At 41.9% G+C, this 18,433-nt stretch overlaps 2 protein-coding genes across 2 annotated transcripts in view; one reads left to right on the top strand and one right to left on the bottom strand.

Annotated features, from left to right (window-relative positions):
* dpp6b (dipeptidyl-peptidase 6b) overlaps nt 1-1,821 on the top strand; it is a 66,053-nt gene extending 64,232 nt beyond the window's left edge. The window contains exons 23-26 of the mRNA XM_069684322.1: nt 46-101; nt 214-286; nt 395-468; nt 554-1,821. Of these exons, the coding sequence (XP_069540423.1) occupies nt 46-101; nt 214-286; nt 395-468; nt 554-697 (347 nt within the window). The 3' untranslated portion in view covers nt 698-1,821. The remainder of the gene's footprint in view (nt 1-45; nt 102-213; nt 287-394; nt 469-553) is intronic.
* Nucleotides 1,822-6,723: 4,902 nt separating this feature from the next.
* Nucleotides 6,724-18,433, bottom strand: part of arhgap21b (Rho GTPase activating protein 21b) — a 36,145-nt gene continuing 24,435 nt past the window's right edge. The window contains exons 9-24 of the mRNA XM_069684209.1: nt 18,032-18,178; nt 17,721-17,823; nt 17,556-17,601; nt 16,969-17,094; nt 16,564-16,863; nt 15,325-15,386; nt 15,060-15,205; nt 14,825-14,967; nt 14,416-14,574; nt 14,207-14,285; nt 14,047-14,120; nt 13,865-13,954; nt 13,603-13,770; nt 13,085-13,190; nt 9,899-9,930; nt 6,724-9,811 (exon numbers count right to left, since the gene is read on the bottom strand). Coding sequence (XP_069540310.1) covers nt 8,225-9,811; nt 9,899-9,930; nt 13,085-13,190; nt 13,603-13,770; nt 13,865-13,954; nt 14,047-14,120; nt 14,207-14,285; nt 14,416-14,574; nt 14,825-14,967; nt 15,060-15,205; nt 15,325-15,386; nt 16,564-16,863; nt 16,969-17,094; nt 17,556-17,601; nt 17,721-17,823; nt 18,032-18,178 — 3,368 coding nt within the window. The 3' untranslated portion in view covers nt 6,724-8,224. The remainder of the gene's footprint in view (nt 9,812-9,898; nt 9,931-13,084; nt 13,191-13,602; nt 13,771-13,864; nt 13,955-14,046; nt 14,121-14,206; nt 14,286-14,415; nt 14,575-14,824; nt 14,968-15,059; nt 15,206-15,324; nt 15,387-16,563; nt 16,864-16,968; nt 17,095-17,555; nt 17,602-17,720; nt 17,824-18,031; nt 18,179-18,433) is intronic.

The raw sequence follows: 18,433 nt of genomic DNA, 5'->3' as shown, positions 1-18,433 counted from the left end.
TCTCTGTACCATCTTTCTAACTCTGCTTTTCCTCTGTAAACGCAGCGTCTGCATTTTCAGAACGATACCTCGGCTCGAGGACAGATTCCAGAGTATATACGGTAAAGATTAAACTTATTACTCTCCAAATCCAGATCATGATGTACAGATAAAGTGGACAGAGACGGTCGTTATTTAAAGGATGTGGAAGATTTAACTCTCTCTTTTCTTCAGATGGCAAATTTAGCACACAGAGCGGGTCAGCTTCTGCAGAAGCAGTATTTAATAATTCATCCAACAGCTGACGGTAACGGATACATTATTATAAGTTATTTCCCCTTACTGCTGTGATTAAAACACTAATATTAAATAGTCATCTCTAACGCGCCTTCTCTTCTCTTCTGTACTACCTCAGAAAAAGTTCACTTCCAGCACACAGCAAAATTTATCAATCATTTAATCAGCGAGAAGGCCAACTACACTCTACAGGTGAGCCCATGTTTCTAAAGAAAAAAACAGCTGAATACTGTTTGGTGCAGCTTTGCATAAATCCATTCTGTGTATATATCTACAGATCTACCCTGACGAGGGCCACTTTCTACACAGTGACGGGACACAGCAGCACCTGAGTCAGTCCCTGGTCAACTTCTTCGAGGAGTGTTTCCGGGTACCGGACAAAAAGTCCGACGATGAGCAGGAGGAGGAGGACGACAGTTAGACCTGCTCGTCTGAGCAGCCAGCTACCACAGCACAATATGCAACAAGATCTTTATCACCCAACCAACCGACTACACCTGCTGTCCAATCAGATTGAGCTCCACTCTGAAGTGCAGCACCTGCATGTGCAAAAGGGGCCTCATAGGTCACACCCCCTCCCTCCTCTCCTCGTGCTGGCTGCTGGACAGAAAGACGAAATAGAGCTCAGATGTGAACACTCATATCTCTCTCTGCTATTGGAAGATACAGACCAGTGCTCCCTCTGGTGGACAAATAGAGGAACTACATAACGTCCATTGAGCAAAGCGTCTCCCTTCTTAACCAGGCACATTAATCGAGCGCTTTGCAGCACAAAATATACAATTCTGAAGTTTGGTTCATTTCGTTGAAATATGACTTTGAAAGCCTGCCAGTTTCTGTAAACCTGCCGGCCAACTTACAGATTGTTGTGTTCATGAGTACGATTACAGCTACTTGTTTCTCAGAGTTTCCCTGTTCACTGTCGTGTCTATGAGTGGATGACGTCCGGCTGCATCAGTCCCAACTTGCTTTACAAAACATGGGCACAATGTCAAACTTGTGTTGTACTCCAAAAACAAAGTGTCTATTCAAACATGGTATAAAATCATATTTCCCTCGTCATGTTTCTGATTGAACTCGTCCTTTTAGTCACCGTGCCTTACTGCGGGTCAAATGTTCATGTTAGGAGCCCACATGACTATGAAAGTGAGTAAATATCGATTGGCCTTGTCTGAACTGTGCATTCCCTGGATAACTCAAATACCAGATTACATATTAGGATTTTATTGTCCTTAAATTACAGCCTGTAATAAGTGAGGGAATCACGAGGTATGGCACAATTTTCTGTTACAACATGGTAAGAGCTGAACACAAAAGATGATTTAACACTGACAAACATGTTAAGAATTTTATTTGAGTTGTCTCTGCTGAGTTTCAGTATTTTGTGAATTACTTTGACTTGTGTGTTTGATGGCTTGACTCTCTCCCCTCGTCACTTCTGTTTGTTTTGTCAGTGGTCAGCGGATGTACAAAGTGTATAAATCTTATATTGTTTAAGTCTTTCTGTTATACGTGTAACTTGTATATAAAGCATTTTGAAATGTATCTTTGGCTGGCTTTATTTCTCATTTTAGTGTTTATACCAACAAAGTGTGACCGCTGATGTGCTGCAACGTTTCATCAACGTTACTTCAGTCAGTACGCCCTCGTGTGTGCAGCGGAAGTACTGCGGCAACTGAAAAAGAGACGAAATGAAGGCTGTATGAATTAAATACACAGCTGAATATCTAACAGGCTTTTATAAAGCAGAATATTCGAGCTGTTAAAAGAAAATCAAAGGTGTCAATAATATTAACATGAGCCTGAAGTGGGCAATGACAGTGAGCCGGCATGCAAAAAACTGAAGCAGTAAATGGAATTCAGCCATTATATCACGGGAGGGACTGACGTTGGACTGAATGCTATAAAGGCTGTGACTCGTTCGTAGACAGGAGTCCGCAGATAATCACAGTAATGCTGATATTCAGAACATCACGACCTCGAGTGTGATATTGCTTTTACACAACAGTTTGACAAGCCGCAAATAGTAGTAGGAAGTAATAATCAACAACAGTTTGTTTTTTGCTCCGCAGACTGAACTAGTTCCAAAACTTACCTGAAATTTGACTTTTGTTGCCAAGCAACCCAAACATTCTCCTGCACTCCGTATCTACCGGTCACCACAGAGCAGCTGTACGTTTATCCGTGTGTTTTAATTTATCGCCAACCAGTGAAATAAGAGTCTGCTGTATGATACAGAGGTACCAGCTTGATTAATGTAGACATACACGGTTTGCTGTAATGTTAATTAACAGTATTCAGAACACCTGGCTGAGGCGGAGTGATACACAGTGAAAAGTCCTAGTGATGTTGTCATCTAATCAGATTACTTGGAATAAACGAACTGTTATATTGTATTGTATATTTTAAAATGTACACGTGCTTTTCTTCATTCTTTTTAACCCTCTGAGGCTCTTAGGACATTATTGTCCATTTTTTGCAAGTTTTTTTTGTCGTCTGGCCACCATTTTGCCTGTGTTAATGCACATGGCACAATTTTTTGTAACAACATTTTGGAAGTATGGAATTTTGGAATTCAAATATACATTTTTCTATAGACCAATAGAACACTGTGATATGAATTTACTACCCTATTTAGACGTTATGGACAAAAATGTCCACTTACAAGAACTGCTATAAAAATAGTACAGATTAATATTTTTTTTCCGCTTTTTGGGTTAAATCTTTTGATCAACTTCAGTCCTGATCAAAACTATCAAATATTGAATAATTATCAGGATTTTAACCCTTTAATTGCCAGTTTGAAAACATGAAAATCATATTTCTTGTGAAATAACACACAAAAAATGAGCTATTTTCCATATAACAAATGTTGGGTGGCTGGGGCATTTTTTTTTTATCAGTCTTAAATATGTCAAGGATTAACCAAAATATTGACTTTGATGCATTATTAGTTTTTGTGTAGCATCAGATTTAAAATTTACTACCCTATTTAGACATTATGGACAAAAATGTCCACTTACAAGAACTGCTATAAAAATAGTACAGATTAATATTTCTTTTCTGCTTTTTGGGTTAAATCTTTTGATCAACTTCAGTCCTGATCAAAACTATCAAATATTGAATAATTATCAGGATTTTAACCCTTTAAATGCCAGTTTGAAAAATGAAAATCATATTTCTTGTGAAATAACACACAAAAAATGGGCTATTTTCCATATAACAAATGTTGGGTGGCTGGGGCATTTTTGTTTAATCAGTCTTGGATATGTCAAGGATTAACCAAAATATTGACGTTGATGCATTATTAGTTTTTGTGTAGCATCAGATTTAAAATTTACTACCCTATTTAAAAGTTAAGGACAAAAATGTCCCATTAACTCCCATTCAAACCACATTTTTTTATCTCAAAGCCATTGCTGATTATAATCATGCATTCTGTAATGTTAGGGTTTCATTTTTGAGAAAAATAGTAAAATCTGTCATTTTTACTGTTCACCTCTAAAATCAGCCATTTACTCATTATAGGCCTATGCACACAATTCTTGTTATTTCTTGGTGATAAAACATATGTAAAATACTGCAGTAATACCATTTCCGCTTTTTTTCCACGTTTCCACTGAAATAATTTTTAAATCAGCATCAGATCTTTCAATTCTTTTTTAAAGATTATTTTTTGGCCTTTGGCTTTATTTATAGGACAGTTGAAGATAGACAGGAAATGTTGGGAGTAGAGAGTGGGGGATGACATGCACCAAATGATCGGCAGACTGGGAGTTGAGCCTGCGATCAGTGTGACGAGGACTGCAGCCTCTGTACATGGGGTGCCTGCTATACCAACTGAGCTAAACAGCGCCCCAGATCTTTCAATTCTTATTTATTTTACATATTTGAACATTCAAATTGAACATTCAAAACAGAACAATATGTTACAAAAAATAATATATATATAAAACAATTTATAGAACAAAAAGTGTGTGTGTGTGTGTGTGTGTGTGTGCGTGCGTGCGTGCGTGCGTGCGTGCGTGCGTGCATGCATGCGTGTGCGCGTGTGTGTGTGGAGGCAAGATTAGTCCTCCCAGCAGAACTTGCAGCATGAGACTGTGTGCTCTTTGCACACAAAGTTGTCACACCTGATGCAACAGGTGTAGATTTTTTTTTTTTTTCCTGTGCAAATTGAGCACAGCCCCCTCTTTTTGGAGCTGCTGGAGCTGCTGGAGCTGCTGACGGTGCACACACACACACACACACACACACACACACACTTTTTGTTCTATAAATTGTTCTAAAAGTTAAAATGTATATAGTTTGTTTACATAATTTGCACATCCATCTTTTTTCTGCACACACGCACACACACAGTTTATTTTCATCATTTGTACATCCATTTTATTTTTTGTAACATATTGTTCTGTTTTGAATGTTCAATTTGAATGTTCAAATATGTAAAATAAATAAGAATTGAAAGATCTGGGGCGCTGTTTAGCTCAGTTGGTATAGCAGGCGCCCCATGTACAGAGGCTGCAGTCCTCGTCACACTGATCGCAGGCTCAACTCCCAGTCTGCCGATCATTTGGTGCATGTCATCCCCCACTCTCTACTCCCAACATTTCCTGTCTATCTTCAACTGTCCTATAAATAAAGCCAAAGGCCAAAAAATAATCTTTAAAAAAGAATTGAAAGATCTGATGCTGATTTAAAAATTATTTCAGTGGAAACGTGGAAAAAAAGCGGAAATAGTATTACTGCAGTATTTTACATATGTTTTATCACCAAGAAATAACAAGAATTGTGTGCATAGGCCTATAATGAGTAAATGGCTGATTTTAGAGGTGAACAGTAAAAATGACAGATTTTACTATTTTTCTCAAAAATGAAACCCTAACATTACAGAATGCATGATTATAATCAGCAATGGCTTTGAGATAAAAAAATGTGGTTTGAATGGGAGTTAATGGGACATTTTTGTCCTTAACTTTTAAATAGGGTAGTAAATTTTAAATCTGATGCTACACAAAAACTAATAATGCATCAACGTCAATATTTTGGTTAATCCTTGACATATCCAAGACTGATTAAACAAAAATGCCCCAGCCACCCAACATTTGTTATATGGAAAATAGCCCATTTTTTGTGTGTTATTTCACAAGAAATATGATTTTCATTTTTCAAACTGGCATTTAAAGGGTTAAAATCCTGATAATTATTCAATATTTGATAGTTTTGATCAGGACTGAAGTTGATCAAAAGATTTAACCCAAAAAGCAGAAAAGAAATATTAATCTGTACTATTTTTATAGCAGTTCTTGTAAGTGGACATTTTTGTCCATAATGTCTAAATAGGGTAGTAAATTTTAAATCTGATGCTACACAAAAACTAATAATGCATCAAAGTCAATATTTTGGTTAATCCTTGACATATTTAAGACTGATAAAAAAAAAATGCCCCAGCCACCCAACATTTGTTATATGGAAAATAGCTCATTTTTTGTGTGTTATTTCACAAGAAATATGATTTTCATGTTTTCAAACTGGCATTTAAAGGGTTAAAATCCTGATAATTATTCAATATTTGATAGTTTTGATCAGGACTGAAGTTGATCAAAAGATTTAACCCAAAAAGCGGAAAAAAAATATTAATCTGTACTATTTTTATAGCAGTTCTTGTAAGTGGACATTTTTGTCCATAACGTCTAAATAGGGTAGTAAATTTTAAATCTGATGCTACACAAAAACTAATAATGCATCAAAGTCAATATTTTGGTTAATCCTTGACATATCCAAGACTGATAAAAAAAAAATGCCCCAGCCACCCAACATTTGTTATATGGAAAATAGCTAATTTTTTTGCTTTTTTTCATAAATAATAACAGTGATATCGAGTAATCAAACAGGCATTTAAAGGGTTAAAAACTTCTCAAAATTATTGAATGTTTAGTTTTGAGAAGGACTGAAGTTGTTTGAGAGATTTATGCAGAAAAAAGTAGAAAAATATATTAATCTGTATTTTTTTATGTAGTTTTATGGGAGGTGGACATTTTTGTCCTTAACAACCAATTAGGATGGGAATTAAGACGAAGTCGGAGGGTTAAAGGTAAGTCTTTTTAAGGGATAGAACATTTAGAGGGAGTCATATAGTTTTAAAAATACGCATTCAAGTTGCTCTTATTTGGTAGGTATTTTCTGTGATCCAAAAATGTAAGTCTGTAAGTGTTTTAAACTTTGGGATGCTCAAATTGGGATTGAGATATCCAGATGTCCAATTCAGGGCTGACAATGATAAAACAATCAATCCTGAATAGAACAGGCCTAAGTATCTATGAAAGTATCGATTGCCTTCAGAGCCTTAACACTGAATGAATGCAATTTAAGTCATTACGGCCTTTGCTTACACACACTCCTGTGATGTCTTACTACAATGCAGTAAATAAAAAACATACACAAGCATTTGCCATTGACAAAATTTATTTCCAGTGTTTCAGGAGTCTGTTCACACCCCTCTAACAATCAGAGGAACACAGTGTTGGTACAAACGTTCCAGCTCAACCAAGTGTTTCCTCATGCAGGGACCTCCCTCCACTGAGAAGTACCAAACTGCCCACAACACCCAACAGGCCTCATGAGCATCATCATCATCATTATCTCACAATACTGTACTCAATCCTATAATCTGATGGAAATGAAAAGTAAAGCAGCTAAAACATGGCATTTATATGTACACTTAAGTTACTTATTTTACAAGGAATATTTAAAATTCAAGTTCTGTTAAAATCAAAAAATGAGAGAAAAAAAAAAAAGAGTAAAAAACATGTTAAGACCAGAGTGGAATGCCTCAGGAATGGAAGCTCGGCATTTTGTTACATCACCTGTAGAATGACTGAGAGTCGACAGTAAAAATGTCATTCACAGTAACATCTTCGTGTGTCTCAACAAAGACAATATGGCACCCTTAACATTTCATTGTGAGGCACTTCCTATTGTGAAGAAACATGATTTTCTGATTGGATCACCCATTTTTTTTTTCTTCTAACGTTTTCTTCCTCTTTGCGATTGACAGATGTTTGAACCACGAACACTAAGACAGCATAACATTTGCATCAGAGGGATGTTGTTCACTGCTCGTTAAACCACATAACCGGGATGAATAAGAACTCTTTCTCCATTTTGCATAAGTCCAGTGTCTCCTCTTCACCTTTGTACCTTTGGAAAGGCCCCTTTGACAGCAGAGAGCTCGTAGGCAGTCCACACACAGGCTGTACCAAAAACACTATTCAAGTAGTACACAGAAAAATAGGGATATGTACACTTTAGAGTGAAACACAAGCATCTAAAGCTTTTAGTCAGTATTACAGCAAGCATGTCTGTACATTCTTCATTTGGTTACTGAGAGACTCACTGACTTTAACATTGTGACTTTCTTTACACAAAAATAGCTCCTCTGCAATACTAAAAATCTCAACTTTTTACTACTTCCTATTCATTCTAAAAGTCAGTTCATCCTTAAAGCCACTTAGCTAAACCTTTAGACAATCTTAACTCGTGTCACTGTTCGCACTTCCTAGCACAAACTTCACAGGCTCATCGTTCGGTGAGCGACAGGTCCTCTCAGTCTTCAGCATAACAGGGATGTAAATCAGGAGGGAGGAAGTCCTCCTGCTGAGCCATCCCAAAGTCATTTGTCATTAAAAACAAAAACAAATTAAAAATGTATAAACAACATTTTGTTTCATGCTTCTACATGAGCAAGCTCAACGATCCCTGTGTGCAGTAATTCTCTTTTCACAAGCACACACACACTAGATACAGACACACACTCCGGACAATATTTGTACAACATGCTCATTCACTAACATTGGTCACACAACAGACGTTATATTGACAGACTCCCAAGTACGTACACATCTCACAGACGGAGAACACACACAGTCACACGCACGTCCAACACTCCTCACAGGTACTGATAGAAGCGCGAATGGACCACCTGGGAACTCGACAGTTTATGTGGGTGTGCGGCGGCCGAGAGGCTGAGATTTTTACTCTGGGGGACGTCCCCGTTCAGCACGTCAGCGGGACGATGTGGGAGTTCAGAGGAGGACGAGGCGCCGAGGCTCTGCGAGCTCGCTCTGCACAGCGCCCCCTGCTGCTCAGAGAGGTCCAGGCTGACTTCAGGATTGCTGGTGCGATGACGCTCGCGGGCAATCCAGTCCCCGATGGAGAAGTCTTGAGAGCTGCACTTGGGCTTCAGCTGGTCCACAGCTGACAGCTCCGACCGAGAGCCTGATCCGATGCCGACGTGCGGCCAGTCTCCCAGAACAGACAGCTCTGCAAAGTCTCTCTGACCACCCATGGTGTGTCTGCGCCGGATGTTCTTCTTCTTGCTGCGGCCCTCCGGGGACCGGCTCCTCTGGCTGCCCACGCCGAACATGTCGTCCACAGACATCCGCAGACGCACCTTCAGTCGGTCAGTGATCTTCAGCTTCCACGCAGGCTCTGTCTTGTCTAATTCACCCCGAGACGAGGAGCTGAGGCTGCCTGTGGAGCGACCTTTGACCGAGCCCAAAACACACGACAGTCTGTTGGAATCTTTATCGCTCCAAGCTCCCTCCAGTGAAGACTCGCTGTTGGTTTTCTGTTGAGCTTTCTTTCTGGAGAGCGTGTCACACTCGATGAGCCTGTGGGAGGGGAGGGGTCGGGGGGCTTCCTGCAGATCACGCTGATCATTTTTCCCGACTGTAAACACGGACAGGTCGCTCTCGCTGTCTGTCTCCATCGGCCTCCCCTCGCTGATGAGCTCACTCCTCTCATCATCCGCGTCGTCTCCCCCCCTGCTCTCCGCCACAGACTGCACCTCGGGGCTGAGGGTGCTGAGCTCGGCTCCGGTCAGGAACGTCATGGAGGAGGTGGTTGAGTAGTCGGAGGTGATGGAGCAGACCTCGGCTCCCAGCCCGCTGGGGCCTGCTTCTGTACTAGCAGCTGCGGCCCTGCCACGCCTCACTCTGGGCACCGACGCCTGAGAGCTGGTGCTGTTCATCGTACCGAGGTCGGACACTGTGTCGTCGTAGTTGGAAGGCGGGTCGGACAGGGAGGACTGGTGAGCCATGGGCATGCGGTAGCTGAGGTTTGGGGAATGTGGGGGTGAGGCGTAGGGGGAGCCGGTTTGAAGGGTTGAGGACAAGTGTTCTGGAGGCAGGGTGGGGGAGGGATGCGATATCAGGCTGCTGGAGAGAGACTCTTTCCTGCTGGGGGTGTCGAGCTGTTCCTCTGAGCTGTTCCTGTGCTTCTCTTTCTCACTGGCTTCGTCTGTCTCCCCCTCCTCCTCCTCCTCCTCCTCCTCGGTCCGGCTGTCTGGGGACCACAGAGGCTGCTGCTGGCTCTCCTCTGGGAGCTCCTTCTTGGTAAACACAGAGTCCAGGTCGTCATCTGAACTGCTGAGCTGAGCTTTGTCCTTGGGCTTCTTGCGCTTGCGACTGGCGAAGAAGGAGGAGCGCAGCATCTCTTTGCTACACTGATCCTTCCCTGACCCCCACAAGCCCTGCTGATAAGGAATAAAAACAAGACTTATAAATATAAAAACAGGCAAGAAAAAGGAGTGAAATTAACATGAGCAGGAGGAGGACGTTACCTTTGATTTGGAGGAGTCACTACCAGCTGAATCTGTGTTAAAGAAAAGTGACACATTAGGAAAAGTCAGCCAAAACTCTGACGTCCTAAAAACAGTCAACAAGATAAAGAGAAAAGGCAGATTTAAATGTTCAGAGTGAAACTGACAGACATGATGAGTATAATGAGAGCAGCTGAATGAAAGCAGATGACACATTGTCGGCTCAGAGAGAGAGACAGCAGGACGAGTAAACACACTAAGCTGTATATGGAAAAGTGGAGAAGCGTCAGACGAGGCCTGAGATGAAGGATGAGAGAAAAGGAAGTGAAACCCGGCAGTAAACCAAGACACAGAAAGCAGCTCATGCTCGATGTATCGATGGAACGACGGCACATCACGGACAAACACGTCAGTCACAGAGCATCACACGTAGCCACCAACCAGCTGTAGGCATTCTTTCCCAACTCAAAGACATCACAGAGGACAGGGAGTGACGAGTTTGGCTCTGACTGAGATTTAAAGGGGCCTGAGCTGAACGGATCAGTGAGTGTGTGTCGTGGTGGATACAGCTGGTGCAGGCGAGCCTTAGCATGAGGAAAGATTGCTCCAAGCTAGATTAACTCTTGTGGGGGGGCTTTAACCTGTGCCCTGTCATTCTCAACAACATAAAAGGCAAAACAAAGAGTTCACAAAAACGTTCTGGTCTCACTTTGCAAAAGGAGAAAAGACGCAAACGGCAGCTGACAAAGAAGAGCCGTGTAATAGCCTGTTTCGACCAGATAGTGACAAGAACGACGGAGCCTCGAGAACTAGACTCAGGAACTGAGTGACGCTTCTATTTACTCTGATTGCAAGCAAGTTTTAGGAGACGGGGGCCGAAGTAATCCAGACATGCTGTGCTGCAAATTTCCATTGTTTATATCACTCAGTTCCTGAACGGTTCCTGGGCCCCTGTAAGAGTTCCTGTGGTGGAAACGGGCTATTAACGAGTTCAAGTTCATAAAGTGTGTGTCAGTGAATAGGGCAAGTTTGGGTAGTGGGATAGTGTTAGGAGCATGTAAGTGATCAATGTGGGTGTTGTACATTATGTAACAGTAAGAGATGAGGAAGTATGTGGCAGTGTTTGTCTGTTGTTGACAATGTGATGTTTTTAATGTCGAATGGAGACAAAGATTTTCAAATAAAGACATCGAAGACAACGAATCAAACAAAAAGACACAAGAGGAGGCACCTGAACCAAAAAAAGAAGCTACCTGTCTCTGCAAATACCGCTACATCAACATGCCATCAACTGCTCTTTGTGTGCCTCTGCAACAGCTCACTGCGTATCTATCGTTCTGGCACGTGGTTGTGTGTGTGGGTTTGTTTGAGTGTAAACGCGTGTGTGCTGGGGAACATCCAGCTCAGTCCCACCACTACGACCCCCACCCTCAGACATCATGACAGATTATGCCACATGACCGGGAGAGAACCTGAGGTTGACCGTACCATGCTACTTGTCCTTGCGATCAGCTTTAGAGACAACAAGAGACAGCAGAAGGGCTTTCAGACAAAGTACAGCAGCATCGCTCTGTATCCCCTCAATTTAGGGTATTGGTTTAAATATGAGACGTGCACACCACAGGAAAAATGACAAACATCGACTTCTCTTTCTTTCTTTTTTATCTTTTTTCCTCCTTTCGCCCAAATTTAAAAGAGCTGCGGGTTTCTGCAGACTAGGCAGCTACACTGGGCACAACACTCGTCCTTCTTCCTACAGTCCCAGCTGTCCATCACTGACAAAACAGAGTCCATCAGTGACATCATCGAGTGATAGACGCCGCCCACTTGGCCTGTGTCAAGATTGGGTAATGTGTGAGTGCTGGACAGGGATAAGGGAGAAAAACAACACACTACACACAGAAGGGCAGAGGTCAGAAGGGTTAAAACTTCCATCGTTTCTTTTTGTTTGTTAGATTTTCTTTGGGAAAGAACATGCCGGGATTATGTGAGAGACGAGGAGGAGGGGAAGAAAAGAACTGAAAGAAAAGGAGTCGTCGTCTCAACACAGGTAAAGCACAGGGAGAAAAAATGACTGGAGCAAGAGGAAATAAAGACTAAAGCAAACAAATGAACGGAAATAAAACTTGAGGACAATTTTATCTCTTTGGGCAAAAAAACGTCAACATTGAAACAAAACAGACTTTTATCCAAAATGAATTAATTAATAAAAAAGGCTCCACAAACTGCAAGGTGTTTTTCAACAACTTTCCAATGTTTAACCACAAAATATATGTATTGGAAAATAGCTGAAAAAGCTTGCGTAACAGAAACACAAATAAAATTTGGTAGATTTGTTTTTTGCTCAAAGCATTAAAATTATGGCAAATAGGCATGATGTTCATCGTCTTAGCATTGGACATTAATACACTGCTAACATTTAGTCTCAACAAAAGTCTACAGCACAAATATTTCAAACATTACTGTTAACCCTTCGATTCCACAGGATCCGTCTCCGGCGCGTTCCGTGTGCGCCGCGACCTCCGGAGTCGATCGCGCCCATTCAAGTCAATGATGGTGATTCCACAGCACGCGCCGCGGTACGTCTCCGCTAAAGATACGCACCGGGTCTATTTTTGACGGAGGCCGCTTCAAACACGCGTCAAGCTACAGCAACAGAGCAGATCGTTCCAAACAGGAAGTCGCACACGAAAGCAGCATACAGCATCCGGTCATTTCAAAATAAAGCACCATGTTCAGACCGGTACACACTCCCGTTTTTGTTCCGTTTATTTTAAGATCAACACACTGAAATCTCGAAAAAAGAACACTTTTAATTAAGTAGTGTACTCCTCCATGGTTGAAGCACAAAAATCACGGAAGGATTTCCAAATGAGCAGATAATCAACCTCGGATGTGCAAACTGAACTGTAGTTTGTGTGTTGCTCTGCTAACATTGATGGTATTGCGTGATTTCTCAATTCTCGCGCGATAATGTAGTTCTCCCGCGATCTTGTGATCTCGCGAATCCAGCTGCTTGGGCCAGCGCTCCGATGCCCTGCAGACCAGACATGCTTCCTGTGGGCAGAAACGGGCGCAAACGGAACGCGCCGGAGACGGATCCTGTGGGATCGAGGGGTTGGTATAATAAAATATTATAGTTGTCAAGTTAATGTCTATATGAGGAGGCTAGAGTGCTGCTCCTAAGAGAAAGTCTCTCAGATTTACCTGAGACTTCGCCCGGTGAAGCTGCAGTTCGTCCAATGTTGCAGAGCAGGTGGTCGATATTGGGCACAGGCTGAGACTGCACTGTGCTCTCCTGCTCAGCTGTGGTCTGGGGGGAATAACACAGTTTGGACAAGAATAGAAGAGTAAGCAGAGGGAGGATAAATGACTCAACACAGCATGAATAGGACAAAAGATAAGCACAAAATAACAGCAAGGTAAGCGATGAAACAAAAACAATGACTCGAAGAAGGTTTCACAAAGTCTGCAGTGTCCAGTCATTTCAAGATATAATCTCGAAGATTTTCATTGAAATAAATGTCTGTTAAGTCACTATCTATATCTATCGCTGAATGAGGTAACACAATGGTGATTGAGCCTATGGGACGCGACTTTCGCGAAACAAAGAATGGGCTAGTGCAGCTTTAAATATAAACATGTAGACACTAAGGCCTATCTTTGGTAGGAGTTAAAAATATGATTTAAAAAAAGGAAAAGAAAAAAAAGGAGTTGCCACATACAACAGGATCCTCATCACACTCATCAGTGAAGAACCAGTCATATTGCTGGATGAGGTTCTCCACTATCTTGCACTGGTCCGGCATGTGATTGACCATGTTGGCCATGTTGTCTTCAGAGGTTCTGACCAGCGTGGGTCCGAACACAATTGCCAGGTTACGAGGCTCCATCTAAACAGAAGAGGTGAGTCAAAACCAGGTTTAATGACATCGCCAAAGGGACATGAGCTTGAAACATAGTAACAGATCCTGTCAACTGTCGTACCTTGTTCTTTTCACAGTTCTCAGAAACCTTTTTGAGGTGGGCGCAAAGGAATTTCAGGGTTTCAAAGTGATGATCAGGTAATTCATGGATCTGCAAGAAAAGAGGAAAAAGGGAAAAAGTTTCAGCATTTAAGGTTTTAATGCTGTTCAATTAAATGCAGCTTATATTTGATTTCCACTCACCAGCCTCTTGAGCTCCTTTAATCTCTCCACTGAGTCTTCTGTTCTATTGGCTTCAATAAAATCAGCGTACTTTTCTGTGAAAAGAGCAGAAAAGCCATCTCTTAGCATCTCACTCTTGTTATTCTCCATCATGATTTTCAGATTATTTACAAGATCTCACCATTTGTAAACAGAGGTTCTGGAAGTTTTCGAAAGAAGGACTTGAGTAAACTGCTGATGACGTTGAGGTCCCGCCATTTCTGCAGAGGAGTGAAAGGTAAAGAGAGGATTATAGTTAGGCGGTCCTCACAGTACAGTTCTATCACTGCTGAACGATGTTGTCAGGAAAGTGGTACACGATGCTGTGCAAGCCAGCTGTCAATCACTTACATCTTCCTGGATGTCGATGTCAGTCATGCCTTTGCTGTTGAGCTCCTCCTGCATGCTGGAGATGGCAGCGTTGTTGCCAGGGACCCTGTAGATTCCTGTGTACTCCAGGCCTCTCTCCTCCACCACATTACAGCACACCTCCACGATCAGAGGAACAAACTGCACAACACATCAGGAAGACATTAAATATCACAAATCACTTATTTTACTGAAAAACCTACTCGATATGCTTGCAGTCACATGGCCTAAAATCGAAGCCAGCCTAAGTGAGCTACAATTAGACACATCTTTGACTGACAGGTTGATGGAAAATCAATATCTTGAGTATGGAAACATGCTGCACACATCATCTGAATGCTAAACTAAACGGCATTTCCTCTATCCTACATGAAGACAAATCAATTCTCACCCTGTTAGTTATTGCAGCTGGACAGTCATCAAGCCGCACTCCGAATGTGACCCCGGCTGGAGTCTTTTTCTCGAAGGGCCTCCTCATGATCCCTGCAATGCCGATTTTCCAAGCAGCTCTGTCTCGCGGTGGACTGGCATCATCTGACAGGGTACACACACATATATACACATGGATTAGCCATCTTTGGGGAGGAAAGCCTTCCTCTCACAGTAAATTAAGCTTGTGTCTTTACCTCTCAGCGCCCTGCGATCCTCTCCTGTTTTGGGCGAATGAGGGCTGTGGCTCTTGATGTCTGACTTACTTCCCAGGAAGGCTTGTTTGATGCTGAGGGACTGGCGGGAGGTTTTAGGGGAGGGTTCGGATCTGCTGCTGGGCGCACTGATCCAAACAAACACAAATACATTCACACGCATTAGGTTGGCGTACAATTGAAATGGTTACATATGCGATTGAGTGCTATGTTTGCACCCCAGGGGGCAATGTGGAGTCCTGCATACCTCATCATGTTGTATTCTTTGATCTTTCGACTGATCAGGTCCTGACTTATTACAGCAGCATCCTGAAATGACAGCAGGAAAACATGAAGGACATAAGAAGAAAGTTTAGAAATGCATTTTAAAAAGGCCTGATGTTATAAGGCTAAAGAATGATTTAATATGAGGTTAAACACGTGCATTTATTCTGCATTACAGGAAAGTATTATTTGTATTCTACCAGGAGGCTTTAATGAAATATTCCACAGACTGATTGGTGATACAATACAATGAGATAAAAAGTATCTCAGTGCCCATGTCATTTTCCTCATTGTTTCCAAACATTTCAAATCTATCTAATTATGTGTTAGCAGAACTTGCTTGTATTTCCTGTAAACATATCTGACGACAACGGCTCCAGTATCCTCTGCACTGATGTCATTTTACTGTTTGGAGTTATGATGTCCCCAATCTCAGATCTCATCGGCCATAGTCTGACAGCAATATAGCCTTTGGGGGGGCCAATGGTGAACATGCATGCTGAGTGGTTAGCGATAAATGACTTCCGGTCAAGACTTCCTTCTCTACATGCTGCATTGTTTAGAGAAGAAGAACCCGTTTTTCTTGTGATTTACTTTAATTAACGGGTCTTACCTTTGCCGAAATTTCAATAACATGATGCAGCTTAGCAAAAGTAAAAATGAAGCTTTGTCAGGTCTGTTCTCAAGAGGAGAAGAAAACTACTTTTAAAATGCTTGTTTGTTGAACGGAGGTACGATCGATCATTTCTGATGCATTTGAGGAAGCCGGGAAATCTGAATGCTGAACGGCTATTGTGACACAGTGTGAGGAATCTATCTTGGAAGTTGAATTTTAGATCTAGAATGGATTGTTGGCTTAAGTTACATGTAGATGTCCGTTTATAGAAATTAATAATAAGAAGAAGATAACGCTGATGGGAGCCGGGATGTCATTACGTGTGATTACATTCTGCCAGCTTCTGCTCTCCACACGGACTGTTTTTCCTGCATTCGCTGCAGCCTGTTACTCGGACTACAAGCATAGTACAAAGGGAAACCAGAACATTTGCCATCCCTAAAATCCACGTCCCTGCCTACAGATTCCACATTTCTATGTACAATCTGTAAATAGAGATTATGACGTCCCTGTCCATCAGACAGATGTGTGGTAATTTCTCCAGTTCTCCATAATCCTGGTTGTAATGCAGGAGTAATCTTAATTTGGTAACTTGCTGGAACAAACCTCTTCATCTGGGTTGCTGTTATCCTGAATGACTCGGATCCATGACAGCATGTCGTCCCTCCCTTCTGCCTGGAACAAATACTCGCAGTCGGAGGTGGTGAGCCGCAGCACATTCTTGCGTCTTGTGTCGCTATATGAGATGTCAATCAGACAGGCCTTGATGCTGATTCGCAGTGGGTCCTCGTCAGATGGCGTGGAAGCGTGATACACTGCATCCTTTCTGTCTTTGTAGAGGGTTAGGCTGTGACCTTGTAACACAGCATACATCTGCTTCCATGACTTCATTCCTCCACCAACACGCTACAGAGAACAGAGGACAACAGAGAGAGAGAAATACTTTACATCAAAGCATTAGTTAAATACAGTTAATGGCTGTTAAATGGAGACATGAGCGTACAGGCATACCTTGTTTTTATCTGTACTAAATTGCCTTAAATTAAGCAACCCTTCCTTGGAAGAATTGGCAAAGATATCCGAGGAAGAATCCCTTCGAGATCCAGAATCTGCAGAAGATTTATGCCCGTCCAAAGCCTGCAAGTGGAGTTTGTAAAAAAGTTTTCTGGCATTATTACTCGACATTAGTGAGACATGAAACATGGGGAGAGTGGGAGGAAGATTATATGTACCAAACATCTCTGGGCAGAATCAAACTGGAGATGTCCCAATTACATGGCCAATAGGACATTCCAATTTTTAAAACCATTCATCAAAAATGTCAATTTACAATTTGCCCTCTTTTTGATTCTAATTGACCAGCTGCTCGGGTTGTTGCAGGCCTCAGATTGTACTCAAATCCAATTTGTCTTTGTTGCTGTAACATATGGCTTTTCTATCTAGGTTTATAGATTGTTATCTGTTCATCCTAGACGCATTTCAATACCAGTTAAGGTGGCACCAGTGTCAAGAAAAGGGTAGAAGCTAAGAAATAAAAATCTAAAGCTGTATAACGACATTAGAAAGTCTTGCATATAAGTAATTATATAGTTCCTCACCTTCTTCAGGCCCCTGAGACTGGGCATATGCTTACTGGAAGATATCCTTAAAAATTGGGGGGGGGAAACAGCAACAGAAAGAGTCAGACAAAAGGTCATTTAGATCCATGGAGTTATACAAATAGGTAAACAGTAAGCAATCATCTGATCCTAGTATGCGCTCACCTCCTGCTCTCCTCCTGGTAGTTATCCAGACCTTCATCGTAGGATTTGGACCGCTCGGTTTTGCCGCCTGTTTCAGACTCCAGTAAAGCACTTCTCAGGGACTCTAAACAAGGATTAAAAACAAGAGCGTTAATGAGGGCCACATTAATCACTCAGTGTTCGCTTTGGTCTAAACAAATGCTATAGAAAACATTGTGAAAATAGTATATTCAAACAATAACGCATATATTACATTCAAAATGTAAAAGACTTGGAGATAAAATGGCCAAGCTTTGTCTGGCTTATTCATCATCCAAACCAGCGCTGTTTACCTTGGTCATGTGACAGCTGACGACGAATGGGAGGGCATGGTGAGCCTGGACTGGAGGGACCTGTAGTTATCGATGGTGCAACAGATATGACAGCAGAGGGTGGAATAGGAGCGGCCTCACGGTCGACACTGGGGCTGGTGGGCTCATCTGTGATGACAGTAAAACATTGAGTGTGAGTACACTTTTTGTTCCATCATTTTATATTACGTCTCTGAGGAGAAGGATGCAGGCGTCTTTGAGAAAAACACAACTGAGTCCCATGATAACATGCCGACCACACAACTGCTCAGAGTTGGAATTGATCGTTTTTGACATGTTTTTAGGCAAGAAGGAAGTTCTTAACTCTCATTTACCGCCCACTCCTGGCACTTCAAGCCTGAAACAGCTCAGAGTAAAGAGCTG

Source organism: Semicossyphus pulcher, unplaced genomic scaffold, assembly GCF_022749685.1.
Source record: "Semicossyphus pulcher isolate SPU_LCO1_2020_fin unplaced genomic scaffold, fSemPul1.0.p SCAF_7, whole genome shotgun sequence".
In the NCBI taxonomy this organism is placed as follows: domain Eukaryota; kingdom Metazoa; phylum Chordata; class Actinopteri; order Labriformes; family Labridae; genus Semicossyphus; species Semicossyphus pulcher.
Note: the sequence above shows the minus strand (reverse complement) of the source record. Positions and strands in the feature narration are given on the sequence as shown.